The sequence below is a fragment of the Microcebus murinus genome, chromosome 12 (genome assembly GCF_040939455.1).
Source record: "Microcebus murinus isolate Inina chromosome 12, M.murinus_Inina_mat1.0, whole genome shotgun sequence".
Taxonomy (NCBI): Eukaryota; Metazoa; Chordata; class Mammalia; order Primates; family Cheirogaleidae; genus Microcebus; species Microcebus murinus.
Genome location: NC_134115.1, coordinates 87,194,478 through 87,208,859, shown reverse-complemented (window position 1 = coordinate 87,208,859; position 14,382 = coordinate 87,194,478). Strand labels below are relative to the sequence as shown.

Sequence of the window (14,382 nt, the reverse complement as noted above, 5' to 3'; positions counted from 1 at the left end):
CTGAAAGCTTGGCCAGTGAAGACCACCAACTCTGTAGATGGAAGATGCTACAAAATGTTCTATTTTTTTCCCTTTCTTAAGGGGTTGGGGGTTGTGAGGAGGGGTGCTCAGTTTCCTTGTTTTTTTGTTGTTGTTGAGACACAGTCTCACTCTGTTGCCCCTAGTAGAGTGCAGTGGAGTCATTGTAGCTCACTGCAACCTCTGATTACTGGGTTCTAAGTGATCCTTTTGCCCCAGCCTCCTGGGTAGCTGGCACTACAGGTGCATGCCACAATACCTGGCTGGGTTTTTTTTCTTTTTGATAAAGACAGGGTCTCACTCTTGCTCAGGCAAGTCTTGAACTCCTGAGCTCAAGCAATCCTCCCTCCCCAGCCTCCCAGAGTGCTAGGATTACAGGCATGAGCCACTGGGTGCCTGGCTGCTACAAAATATTCTAATTTTCTTGTCTATCAGGAAGTTAGCCTTTCTGTGGACATCTAATCCCTTCTAGAAATACAGGATCACACTGATAGTTTCCCTTGTATGACCTATCCATGTTCACTCACATACGACACTTTTTTTCACGTGCTTTAGAGGCCACACTCTGATCCTGCCTACATTCTATTTCCCAACACCTCTTTTTCATTAATTAAGTACTGAGCTGAGAAGGGGCCACACCAAACCAGTGTTCATCATTTTCTCGTCTTAAACTACTTTGGTGTAGCAAAAAACCACATGGGCACAACTACTGCTCCACTTGCTACCAAAACAAAATTTTTAAAAGTCTTTCACCAAAATCAATGAGAAGAAAGGCTTTCCCCTTTTTCTAAAAAAATAGTTTTAAATACATACTTTAAACCAGGCTTTGCTTTTGTTAAGATTTACTAATAAAGTCTCATAAAGGGACTCATATCTATGAATTTTTCCCAGCAACATTGTTAGCATGCCTTTCTCAATAACATATGTTCCAGGAGTTAAGTCTAATCTCTCCCCCACTACAAGACCCTATTGCAGTGGTCTATTAAGTAAAAACAAACACCCCCCTCCCCCGCATATTCCAAGGCTCAATCCAGACCTTCCTTGAAAAATGTTTAAGGATCACCAGTGGTTTCAAGTCTATGGTATGAGAACCATTAGTTTAAAGCATCCAGAAAAGATAAATTAGTATTTGCAGGATTCCACATTCACGCTCACTAATACACTAATGGCATTTTAGAACAATAAGTCTTTCCTTATGTCTGATGTACTAAATTCCTCTTGTTGCCTAATCTCTCAATGTCATAATTAAATAACTTTCTTTTTCTGATTTTTGGGCAAGAACATTTGGGCTCTTGAATTTTGCAGGAATTTCAGGGAGACCAGACGAACCTGTAAGTTGGTTGGATCTTTATAATTCTCATCAGATGCAATCTGAAGTTTTTCCTGAATCCATTTCTCCAGTTCCTCAGCATCTCTTTGGAAAAACTGGAATCGATAGGAATCTTCTAGCTTCTGACGCCGAAGGGTTGAGAGCTCCTTGAAGCGGTGGTATCGGTCTAGGACCTGCTGACGCCTCTCCTGGATGTCCTCTGCTGTTTCCAGCACTTTGACCCCGCTTGGGTCCATTTTCTGAAAACAAAGAATGCCCTGAGATGAGTACCAATAGACATCAAAATAAAGTCAATGGAATGAGCCTCTTTGAAGGAAAGATTTATCAGATAACTCTACCAGACAAATGAGTTGAGTGGGTAGTGCCAGCTAAGGATTTAACAATGAAGCCTGGACTCCTCTATAGCAGGTGCCCACAAACTACAGCCCACGGGCCACATGCGGCCCGCTGAGGACATTTATCCGGCCCAGCGGGTGTTTTTGCCGCCGCTGCCTGTCCTGCTTAGCAGCCGACTTGTCCTGGGCCCACAGTGCACATGTGTGGAATGTGCACCACACTCTCCAATGGCCCTCCAACAGTCTGAGGGACAGTGAACTGGCCCCGTTTAAAAAGTTTGAGGACCCCTGCTCTATAGTAATAAAAACGGCTGTCCACTCCCCTGCAAAGGAGGATGCCTAGCCAACAGGGCAATGAAACCAACCAAAAAGTATGAATGAGAGAACTATGGTTCGTATTGTTAATTCTACAAGGCTTTAAGGATTCAAAGGAAACTCCAACTTTGGTACTCAAAGAATTGTTTACAAGCCCAAAGGTCCTTCCATCTGGTCTCTGCACTTCTTTGTGTGGAGATCAGAAAGAATTAACCCTTACTTAAATCAGCTTTTCTGTCTTTCTAGATTTTGGCCTGTTATTTAATGAAAGGAAAGATTATAAAATAAGTGAGTCCAACTAGCAATAAACAATCAAATTTGCCCAGACAAAGTAGCTGATTGCTCAGTTACTCCAAAATGTCAACCATACAAGTCTTCAGACTATCAAAGAGCCTGGGCAAGGAACAGGCTGTTTCACCAGAATGTACACAACTAAAAGAAAACCAAATCACAGTTTATTTTGGTAAACAAAGAAAGGTGTTGTGAAAGATTTACCCTATTTTACTTCTACCTGCTATTTTGGAGAGCAAGAAGACTGCATCAGTTCAGCACCAACTTAAAGTTAACCACAAATGCAGGCTAACGGGGTAGGCAGTACTTCCCTGCAGCACTCCATTTGCCCCAACTTTAAACTCTTAAATTTCTGGGAAGTCTCACCAAACTTTAATGTCAAAAAGACAACCTGACCTATTTATGTGAGAAACCCAGCATATGCTACTTGATCTTATCAAGAATAAGCCATTTTATCCTCTAACCAATTAAGGATCACAGAAGGAAACAGGTATAGGTCAATGACAAAAATCTTCTAAACCTGTCAGTAACACGTGACCTTCCATGTAAAAAGTCACCTTCCTTCTCCACACCTCAATTTCCCAGAGTGACTATAAACAGCAGGAAAAACGACATGGTTACAAGCCCCTACTGACATTAAAATCACAGTCTACAGAGAGGCTTCTGGGTTTGGTAAGGAAACAGACCAGATAAGCTTTAGGGTCCCTTCCAGTACTGTTCTGTAATTCATAAATGGTATAAAATTGTGTTACCCGGGAAACATCTAGGAGCACTTCTGTTACCCTGTCACCTGCTCCAGCTAACAGAAAAGGGTGAGCGGGCTACAGATGAGGAATGCAGCCTGTGAGAGGGCTGCCCACATCCATCTGGGAGGCAAACAACTCTTCCAGCTGACCGGGGTGAGGCCAGAGTTTCTAGCTCACATCCCAGCTCCCTAGGGATTCCAGCGGTTGTGAGAAAGCACTGTCTGCACTCAATCAGAGGTCATCTTCCTAGGGAAGAGTACACCAGGTGATTTTAACCACATCACCATTGGAAATTATTCTCCACATATCAAGCAGTTATTTTTGTTGTATTACTGTTTTTCTACATAGTTTAATTTTTTTTTTTTTACCCCAAAAAGAAACATTCTTTGCCATGCCACTCCCAAATCCTTTATAGCTCCCTTCAGACAGAGAAAACAATCTACCTCTTTAGCAGGACCTTCACAATCTGGCCCAACATACCTGCCTGGTATCTTTCACTTGTCCCTCCTACCCTGCTGGCATATAGAAATATTCTTTCTTCTCCAAAATATAAGGTTCCCTTTAAAACTCCAAGCCATATGCACAAGCATTCTTTGCTACAATGTCCCATGTCTCTTCTCTGCTTGGATAACTCCTCTATTTATATCTCAACACCCAGTTGAAATGAGTAAACTGAAGGCTCCTGCCTCCTCACTAAACTGTACCCTCCTCAGATGTAATCAACTTCTCTGTAGATTTGCAAACCACTTGTATATACTTCCCATGGTATGATTAGACTCAGCAACCTAATCTTTGTATCCCTGATTTCTAGCACACAGGTCATTAAGAAATGTTTGTTAAATCAATGGCCAAGTACATGCTGAGTGCTGGAGCAGCCATGCAGCAGCCCTGAGTTCATTTGGAAGGGGTGGGGAGGGAGCTCAATAATGAATCCTTCACTTCCTAGATTGTAAAGTTGGAATTCTGTCCAGGTAAGTGGTAGATTCGTGACAAGAATGGCAAACAAAGAATGTGCTGACTACAGCTATACAACCAGGCACTCACCCTAATGAGTAAGTCCTAATTACTAATCTTGGACTGACCACATGGCAGTGTGCTCAGAGAAAGGAGCTGCTCTTTTCACCAGGATAGGGCGGAACCTCGGGGAAATAAAGCTCAAGAAGGCACAGCTTTGTATCCTCAGTGGATAGCTGTGTCTAAAAATCGTATTTTCTATTTTTAAAACAGATGTCAAGAGAGCCCTTAAAACCAAAAACTGAGGGTGACCTTGAAAAACTACATGTCTGCTCACAGCAGAGTTTCTGTGATAATATTTAATTACAACAGGCAGTTCTAGTTTACACTGCTGCCCTATGTATGTCGGCATAGTTTGGACAAGTACCAAACACACCAACCATATTTACTAGACGTTAAACATGGCTTCACTCAGTCACCTTCTAGTCACCTGTCTCCTCCAGCCCTATCTCACATCAAACTCCCTCACCAGCCCCAATTCCAGGCCCTGAGCAGGGTTCATTTCTCAGCTCAAAAAGTTCCCTTTGCTAGTAATGCACTCTTCTCTCCCACTCCCAACCCTACCCCTTAGTATCGTAGGCATCTCTCAGTCTAAAGTAAATACCTTGTCCTCCATGAAGTCTCTAAATCATCGATCTCCAGTCCCTACCAGCCTCATTTCTCATCTGTCTTCAGCACCATCACTTCTGCTATGTAACCACTGTGTTCTCCCCACCACACTGAGGAGTTCTTTAAAGAACTATAAAGATGACCGTATCTCACTCTTACTTTCTGACGACAGAACTCAGGACTTGGCACATATTACAGGGCCAATTATATTCTGAACCTGGAAATAAAGAAACTGCTATCACTTTACAATTAAGCAGTCAGGAGAGTAAGCCAGTTGCAGAGCCCAGGGCAACCTGGGATCCTCTAGTTCCCAGGCTAGCATCCAAGAACCAGTGATTCCTAACATGATCAGAGCTGGCATATTCTTTATTGATGTTTGGTTATTTATTTATTGTTGTTTGGTTATTTAATAATTCCTTTCACTCCCTCTTCTCTTTTCCATCCCTACTCTGGAGTGAAAAATGGGAAGGGGATATATTCATCATTTTTTAAAAAAATCAAAATTATTTTTTTTTATAATTGAATCTTCTTATATTACTAAATAAGTAGGGTTAGAATCATTTATTTACATACTTCCTTTGTTCTCATTCCTCAGGAAACAGTTAAGATAGAAAAACACTGGGAAATTACGAACCTAATTTGCTTGCTTACAAAATTTGCTTGTAAAGAAATTTTCCAAAGAAGCTATAGCTATGCATGGAATAATAACTACATTATACCAGCTCCCTAAGTCTTCAGGGTTAAAGTATATGGCGTTGTCCTGGCTTCTATCACAGGATCCACTGCATTTCTAAAACCCTTTAGCTGCTATAGAAATCCCTGAGAAATCATGTTTGAGAGCAGCCCTTTACAATGGGAAAAAAAAAGAATCTCCATCACAGCACTGCAAAGGCTACACCTGAGCAAGTCCCCTGCTTGGGCCCAGCTTGCTGACTGGACCCTACCAATCCAGGGAGGCAGTCCAGCGAGGCCTTGATGAAATTAACCAACCTAAAAGGACCTCTTTGTCGCCCCAGTGAAGTAGAATGAGTCAATTCTATACCAAGTGCTTTGGTCAGGCAATAATGGACTTTTCTTTCCTGCAGATCAGCTGATGTCAGTAGGTGGGAGCTCTGCCAAGCCACGGCTGGCTGTTTCTGGGGAGGCGGGCATCTGAAAGTCACCAATGCATTCCCACTGCAGGTGGCATTCAGAATTTTCATTTGCATGATTACAGGAGATGCCAAAATAGATTATGGGTTAATAAATTTGCCCACTCTCGTCCTGATAGTGAACTGTCTCTAGTTTGTCTACATGAGTTCCAGGTTTTTTTGCTCTTAAAAGGGTCATTTCCAAAGACTACATTAAACACATGAAAATCCTCATAGCACCAAGAACTACTGCCACCCAAAGGTGCTACAACCTCTCACCCAAAACTGTCGGAGTTACTGGAATTTCTTGGACGCTGCCTGTGCACACCACATTCCTTCCGTGACTGAGGCTGTGTGTTGCAAGAACCCCGCCCTGCTCTGGCAATATGCAGCATACTGATAAGGCGGAATCCACAGAGAATGTTCCAGGCTGTTCCCAGCCATATGGGATTAACACCTTTGGGGGCTCAAGAAAGGAAAAAGCTGGGAAATGTGCCACTAAAGAACAAACTCCAACCATACCAGCCTATCATTCCACTAACTGCCTAAAAACCACAAGGAAGGTGACTTCCTAGAAGTGCAATCAACTGACTGCTTATCTCAAAGCAACCAACTGACTCTGATTTTGCCAATCAAGTCTGTGCACAGGGAGATTGAAGGAAAAGAAATGAAGTGCTAAATATTTGTCTACATGTTTAAGGACAGCTTCCCATTTAAGGTAACTGAAGAAAAAGGTCATATTTTTGCAAATATTATTGGAGAAGACTGAAGGTGTAGGCTATTTATAAATGCTGCAATGCAGTAGTCAAAATATTAGCTGCATCATTCAGCAAGTAATGTGAACTGATCTCAGGGGGATAAAACAGGAATTACAACTAAGTCCTCTATTGTAATAAATAAAAAAGACTTGTTAGCATTGTTGTGTTACTGCCAGATATCTGGAAAGGACGAGGAGGGTCAAAAGATAGGAATCTTGGCTAGAAATTTTTTTTTTTTTTTTTTTTTTTGAGACAGAGTCTCACTGTATTGCCCAGACTAGAGTGCCATGGCGTCAGCCTCGCTCACAGCAACCTCAAACTCCTGGGCTCAAGCGATCCTCCTGCCTCAGCCTCCCGAGTAGTTGGGACTACAGGCATGCGCCACCATGCACAGCTAATTTTTTCTATATATTTTTAGTTAGCCAATTAATTTCTTTCTATTTATAGTAGAGATGAGGGTCTCGCTCTTGCTCAGGCTGGTTTCGAACTCCTGACCTTGAGCGATCTGCCCGCCTCGGCCTCCCAGAGTGCTAGGATTACAGGCATGAGCCACCGCACCTGGCCTAGAAATTTTTTATTTAATCCAAAGATACAACATGTCTCAGAATGACTCCTCATATCCAAAACAAACTTATTATACACACTATCAACTGAAAATGGATTCCTACAGGAGACTAGACATGAATATCATTTTCTTGACAAATGCCAACAGACAGCTGTCGGAGGCAGTTCTTGGTACTTAGGGAATTTTTAAATGCCCCACTATACAAGGGGACATATCTGTCTTTGGGGAGTGGGTAGAGGCAGTGGGTAGGAACCACACTGTGTTAAGCAACAGGAAAGGCTGCAGATACAAACATTTTCAAACCAAAGGTCAAATGCTTTGGACTCTGCCAACTTGGCCCTTACGAAGTGAGTGGTTTAGGACATCCTCACATGCATCTTAGAGAGTGGAAGAATTCAGCAATCAGTTCCTCTATAAAACCCCAAAAGAGAAAAAAAAAAATTACAGTGAAGCTGAAAGGAGTCTCTAGTAAAAGCAAAGTACTGGGACTGATACTCTTTCAGTAAGCTACCTGTGCTGGATGTAGAGGCATTTGGAGTACTATAAAATGAATTCTGATTTTCAGGATGGACATCAGATACATTGTTTTACAAGAAAGTGAGTTTTAGGAACAGGACGAACAAATCATTTGGCTTTATGGAAAAATTCATAAACATCCCCCAAAGCAAAAGGTCAGAGAAACCATTCATCAGTTTTATTTTGTTGCTTAGTCAGAGCCCAAATGTGCAGAACCGACAATGCCTTTTTTCCATGGCTTAGAAAGCCAGTCTGTTATCAAATTTTAGATTTGCAAAGCAAGAGAACTATATCCATGGATGTGGAAGGGCTCCCCTGATAACAAACCACCAAAGAATTGGTTAGCACCCATAAAATTATATACCAGTTGATTTTCAGATCAAACAAAATGAACTCAAAACCAGCTTAGCTGTGGATTTTAGTGGCATATCTGATGGTAAGCAGAGAGGTAAATAATACAAAAAGTAAGACTTTTAACACCATGAATAAAAACAACAAATTTTTTGCTTAAACCACATTTCAATCAGGATTGTGGACCCACATGTCAGCCTTCAAATTGATTAATTCATTTCAACTCATTAGTGCAATTCTACAGAGGTGAGCAGGGACTTAGCTTTAAGAAAGCAGAAGATTCATACTGCATTGCATCAAAATCCAGAAACGCAAAGCAACATTGAAAAAAACTTACTTCTGAATGTTTCCCAAATACTATCTTGCTGCTACTTACCTTTGAACCTGTAAAATTCAGATGAAAGGTATTTAAGTGCAACATATTGTTCCTATGATTCAAAATAGGAAAAGATTATAATGTGGCCCATTTTTATAAACCTCATTTAAATAATTAACTGATCTGATTTATAAAAGGGCCTACCTTGGATTTATCACCTATAATCACTAAAAATGTCCAAAATTTATATTTCTCATTTTGGGATATTAATTTTAAGCATTTTTTTCTTTTTGAAAAAGGTCTGATTTAGGAAACACTCAAAAACTGTAAACAATAAAGGGAGCTTTTTAAAAAAAATATGAAAATGTAAGCTCCATTTCATTATAGGCATTGTGGCAGAAGAAATAAGTCAATGGAAGAGGAAACAAACCCAAGTTTACAGTATTTGTCAAATTTTAAAAATACTATTTTTACTATATCTTTTCAGATTATATTTTCCAAATACCTAGGATAATCTGTTTCGTCCCTTGGTTCATAAAAACCAAGTAGCAATCAATAAAAAATCAGCAAACACTACATGCAAACACCAGTCTGGTGATAAGAAATTAATATATTCATGCCTTAAAGAGAAAGAGAGGAAGGTAAAAAACAGGAGGCTTTGGAAATTTTAGAGTAAATTTACTAAGACTTCTGATAACGTAACACCAAAAAAAAAAAAAAAGATCCCAAACAAATCCTAACCAATCTGCTTAACAGAAAGGTCATGCAGGCAGGATTTTTTTCCAACTTCTTTGACACAAATGTGTCTTCACTGCAAGCCAGGCAAAACCAAAGAGGCGACACATTTTCTGCATGCTAGTCAAATACCTGGACTCTGCGTTTACGAAACGATGACAACATGATGGTGGAATGTGGAGTCTAAAGAGGGAGGGGGAAGAGCAAGATAACAAGCTTCTAAGGGCAAACTGAACAAAATCATTTCAAATAAAATGAATACATTTAAATGTACTTAATACACTTGTAAAAATCCAATTCCAGGTATTTTCTCAGTGGTTTCCCTTTAGCCCTTTTTTTTTTTTTTTTTGAGAGAGAGTCTTGCTCTGTTGTCCTGGGTAGAGTGCAATGGCATCATCACAGCTCACTGCAACCTCAACCTCCTGGGCTCAAGTGATCCTCCTGCCTCAGCCTCCCAAGTAGCTGGGACTATAGGTGTGCACCACACTCAGCTAATTTTTCTATTTTTAATAGAGATGGGGTCTCTCTTTTGCTCAGGCTGGTCTCAAACTCCTGAGCTCAAGTGATCCTCCCACCTCGGCCTCTCAGAGTGCTAGGATTACAGGCTTGAACACCTCACCTGGCTTTCTCTTTATTCTAAATCCCACTGGTGATTTAAAATGTGGAAAGATAACCAAGGCTCCCAGGTCTTGGCAGTAAATATCTATCTAGATGAGCTGCCTTGGTCAAGTCACACTCTTTTGGCCCTCAGTTTCCCACTTGTCAAAATAATATGGAATAAATTTTTAAAAGCATGCCCTTCTCCATCCACATTCTGATAAATTGAGAATCCTGGGACTAGATGATTCCTAAATCCCCTTCCATTCAGCAATAAAAGAAAATGATCTCATAAAATCATCATAAACAAGAACTCAAGTTACAAAGATCTGACTTGGGCCTAGTTTGCTAGTATACTTATTTTACAAAATACTAGTTCCTGTTCAAAACTGGTACAATAGGAATATGCAAAAAAGGTGGAAGGGAGGTGACGGTTCACCGCACAGCTGCTCTAGTCAACTGCCCCAAGTGATCAGCGATGCGGTCCTCCTCCACATTCCTGGAGTCAGCATTTGCTACCAGAGCGCTGCATTCCTCTACTGTACAGCCACAGCTGACATGCTGCAGCAGCCCCCGTGCATAACTAGTAGAGTCCTCCCACAGCCAACAGAGCACTGATTACAAAGGAAGACCTGCTCAGCAATGACAGGACATGGGAGACCATTCCTGAGATCAACTTCTTAGGATATGCCGTCAGCCCCACCCTTTAGGATGAAGGCACATAAGGAAAAGTAGAGACAATTCTAACTCACAGAACCAAAAGATATTCTTCAAACAGCTCTCCCCACCTTAACCTCTTGACAGGCTTACTTTGGAGCCTGTGACATATCAGATGTCTCTAAGTAGATGACTACAAAACACTCTGCCAAACCAAAAGCATATCAGAAAAGAAGTTACTAAGTTGATGGTTCACTATGAGCACTGCTTCACACTGTCCATCACACAGCAACTCCTCCTTTCCAGTCTCTCCACCTAGGTCCCTGGATAATAGTTAACACACTTTGAGGGTCCCTTTGAGTAATTATTGGCCCAGTTACTAAAAGAGGCTCGCTGTTAATTTCCTGCACAGAGGCCCTTACTGCAGCACTTTTTTCCCCCTGCAGCATATTTTTTAAACTTTGACTTCAATTTGACCTTTCAAAAATCTAAGGCATTGGCTGCAGTGAAAGGGAAAATAAACGACTGGTTTAGGGAGTTGGAGTCTTGGCTCAATGGCTTCATAGAGCTGACTGTTCCTGCTGCTATTCCTAAGATTTTCAGTTTCCTGGCTGCAAGACTCCCCCACCCTTCCATCTTTGATACATCCTGCTTTACTTATGTCCAATTGCTATGACGACGCAATTTCTCAACACATTATGAAAATAGTTCATATGGTCTCTCTTTTATTCTTCCCAGACAGCCATGATGTGAAGTTTTTCTAAAATACCATGATGAAGACAGAACAAAGGGCCTAAATATTTTAGGATCTATTATATAAAAGAGATCTGACAAGGTGTTGAGCAGTTCAAGCATCATCTCAACCCAGCGTTCCAGGCTATTCAGGATTTTCATTTCAAACACATTCAACCCTTAACTTTAACAAGCCCTTTGTTGAAAATATATTTTATTCTGGTACATGAAAGACTTTAAAAGCAATTTTCTTTGGAAACCATCTAATCAAATTCGCAGGAACGGTTTTCAGACAAAAGACTGCTCTATCATTCAACGCTAGCATGGTTGTAGAATTTTTGACAAATATACTTACCGTCCTCGACTCGAAAGAGCCATTCTCAGGGGAGGGGGGAAGAACTCTAAAGCTATTAAGTTATTTAATTTGGGTCTCATACCAAGCAGGCACCGCATCCACCTATTATTTACAAGCAAATCACAATTGGGGAGGAAAGAAATGTTTATTACAAGGAAAGAAAAGAAGACGGCCAGTCTCAGACCCTTCTGCGTCTAGAGAGAGGGCCAAGATTCGCCACACAGGATGCAATTAAGGTCAAAGAGCCCTTTACTCTATGCTCGGGGCTCTTCCTCCTTCAAGGGTGGGCCAGCACTGCCGTGGAGAACGAGCTGCAGAAGCGGACCCCCGCCGAGGGAAGGGACCGGGGGCGGTGCGGGGAGCGCTCTGCAGGGAGGGAGATGGCGAAGATCCCGACGAGGGAGCCCCCACCCACCTGCCGCAGCCCGAAGGGCCAGGGCGGGGCCGCAGCCAGCCGAGGGTGGCGGGGAGGGACCCGGCGGCCTCGCGCCCCCCTCCCCCCGTCAATGACATTCCAGCCGCCGGCGCCCAGCCTCGGCCGGGCGGCTCCTCGCAGCCCCCGCGCCACAAAGGCGGTGGCGGCCTGCTCGCCCGGCTCCTCGGCGGACACGACGGAGCGGCGAGGCCCGCCCGGCTCACCTGTCCGCGCGCCGGCCCCGCCCCGCCCAGGGGCTGCCCGGCTCCCGCCCAGGGTCTGCCGCCCAGGGGCCCCGCTCCCACCCGGAGCTCCCCTGCTCCCCGTCTCACCGGCTCCTGGGGGTGAGGGGCGTGGGTGCGCCTGGCGAGGGGTGCCGAGGGACTGACGGGACCCGACCGGCTCCACTCGCTCCGCAGCGGGTAGTGGCGGCGACGCGCGCGCCCCGCCTCTTTTATAGGCGGCCACGCGCGCTCCCGCGGCCGGCGGGCGCGAGCGCGGGGGAAGCGCCCCGGCGTCGCACCAGGGGCGGGGGAGCGCGCTGGCGGAGCGCAGGGGGCGGGGCTCCCGCCCGCAAGCCGCCCGACTGCCAGGGCGGAAAGGGCCGAGCAGTCCCGGAAGGAGCCGAAGCGGCGATGCGGGGGAAGAGGCGAGCCTGGGGAGGGCGGCGCTAGGATGGGGAAATGGGGCGCGCGCAAGGGGTGGGGGGAGATGGTGCAGTGGAGTCTCTGCCTCCGCCCTGGCAGGCCGACACGCTCCGGCCGCACCTCCCTCCCGCAGCCCGTGCCCTCCAATCCTGCCCCTCGCTGCCGCCCTGCGGAGAGTCGTCCTCACCGCACCCCTCCGCCCCTGGGAGCCGGTCCAAGACTGCGGCGGAGGGCGGGGCAGGGGCCACCGCTGCAGTGGGGCCGGGGACGCTGCGCGCCCCGGCCGGAAAAAAGCCCAGTCCCAAAGGGTGACATCACCCTCGTGCTTTTCCTGCCCACTTTCCGGAGGAGGAGGCTGGCGTTGGGGACCGAAGTCATCATCGTACTCTGGTGGGGGCTGGGGTGCGGCAAAGGAGGATGACTTGGAGCCCTGGGTTTGAGGAGGTGGGAGGAGGAAAGGCTAAATCCGGATCAGAAAAAATAAAGTCAACTAATTTGAGACATAAGTCTGGCATTCCAAGATTTGGAGAGTTAATAATTTCTTATATTCTTGAAGCAAAAGCTTTCTCACAGGTTGCAAGTAATGAGATGCATTAGTCATATTTCGTAAACAAGACATTAAGGTTCTTTCTGCCACAATTAATTGAGCTTTGGTCGTGTACCAGGCACTATGCTAAGCATTTCATGTGTGTTACCTTTAGTTTTGTTAATCTTTGCAATAATTTTATGAGGTAGACATTATTTCCCCATTTTACAAATGAGCACCTTGACATACAGGTTAAGGTCTCTTGCTCCAGCCCAGGCAGCTACCAGTGGAGAAGCTGGGATTTGAATCTAAGCAGTCAGAACCTTCTTTTGGAAACTATATATACATTTGCCTTCAAGTAGGAAAGGGAAGCATTTTGATGCAGGTGGATGCTGGGTGCTGAGAGGAGAAAAATAAGATTCCCCAAATTTCTGTTCCTTACAGTCCTCACAGTTTAAGGGTCTGGCTCTACACTCTGCATCTAGAGCCCATGGTTAGGAAGGCCTTTTCCTGTCCCCATTCTGGTGACAGCTGGGCCCCAGCCATTGGGAGTAACAACCAGATCATTCCTGTGCAGTCAGGCAGACTGAGAGCTCTGCAGCTCCGGAAGGCCGCAGCCTCCTGGTTACCAAGCACCCCTCCTCTTTAAATAATTATAAAAGCATTGGCCACTGCACCAGAAGTTGGACCCAGGCCCAGCCCTGAGCTTCCTGGTCCTCTGCAGTTTGGCTGCTTCTCCTATGCCTGGGACCTGCAATCTGATTTCTAAACTGCCCTGGCTGTAGCTATGACACTGAGGGAAAATGTCCCTGTTCCCTCACTGCATTGGAGTAGAGAGAAAAGAAGTGGCCACACCCCAGTAGCTGCTTTATAGAATCCGGAGGAAAAATGTAGGAGCCTGAGAGGCATTTCCTGCAATCTTCTCTGTAGAGAACACAGGGCCTGGTAACTCCTCCCTGGGGTGTGCATTTCTGAGAACAGCTAATGGCAGCCATGGCCTCTTCTCCAGCCAGTAGCTGCAAAATATTTAGTCAGATATTCAGCTCTGGGTACAGGATGGCTAACGCAATCACAGCTCTCCAGAATTTCCCAAACCTTCTGCTCCAGCAAAGACTGCATCTCACGGCCGTGGTCAGGAGCTATTAAAAAGGGAGTTGTTTTTTTTTTCTTTGAAATGACCCTGGCCCCATAGTGAAATGGCAGTTTTGCTGCTTTTGCTAGATGCAAAAGAAACTGGACATCTAAGAGAGAACCCTGTATTGATACAGAAACTAAAATCTTATTTGTTGATCCTTTGATCTGAGACATGGCCAAGAAACAGTATCCCCAGCCCTTTCCAGCTCCCACTCACTCACCCACCCTGTTCTGTACTTGGCACTGGAAATGAGCCATTTAAAAAGCCATTCTTCACATTTTCTATTGTC

The 14,382-nt window shown here is 44.5% G+C and overlaps 1 protein-coding gene across 23 annotated transcripts in view; it reads right to left on the bottom strand.

Annotated features, from left to right (window-relative positions):
* The window catches only part of SPTAN1 (spectrin alpha, non-erythrocytic 1), a 68,126-nt gene extending 55,906 nt beyond the window's left edge, over nt 1–12,220 (bottom strand). For 12 of the 23 annotated variants that reach the window (XM_076009085.1, XM_012772140.2, XM_076009091.1 and 9 more), the window contains exons 1-3: nt 12,118–12,220; nt 9,162–9,212; nt 1,348–1,587 (exon numbers count right to left, since the gene is read on the bottom strand). In XM_076009085.1, coding sequence (XP_075865200.1) covers nt 1,348–1,587; nt 9,162–9,194 — 273 coding nt within the window. In that variant the 5' untranslated portion in view covers nt 9,195–9,212; nt 12,118–12,220. The remainder of the gene's footprint in view (nt 1–1,347; nt 1,588–9,161; nt 9,213–12,117) is intronic. The other 11 variants (XM_076009087.1, XM_012772142.2, XM_076009094.1 and 8 more) reach the window with 1 other exon arrangement.
* Between the last annotated feature and the right edge of the window lie 2,162 nt (nt 12,221–14,382).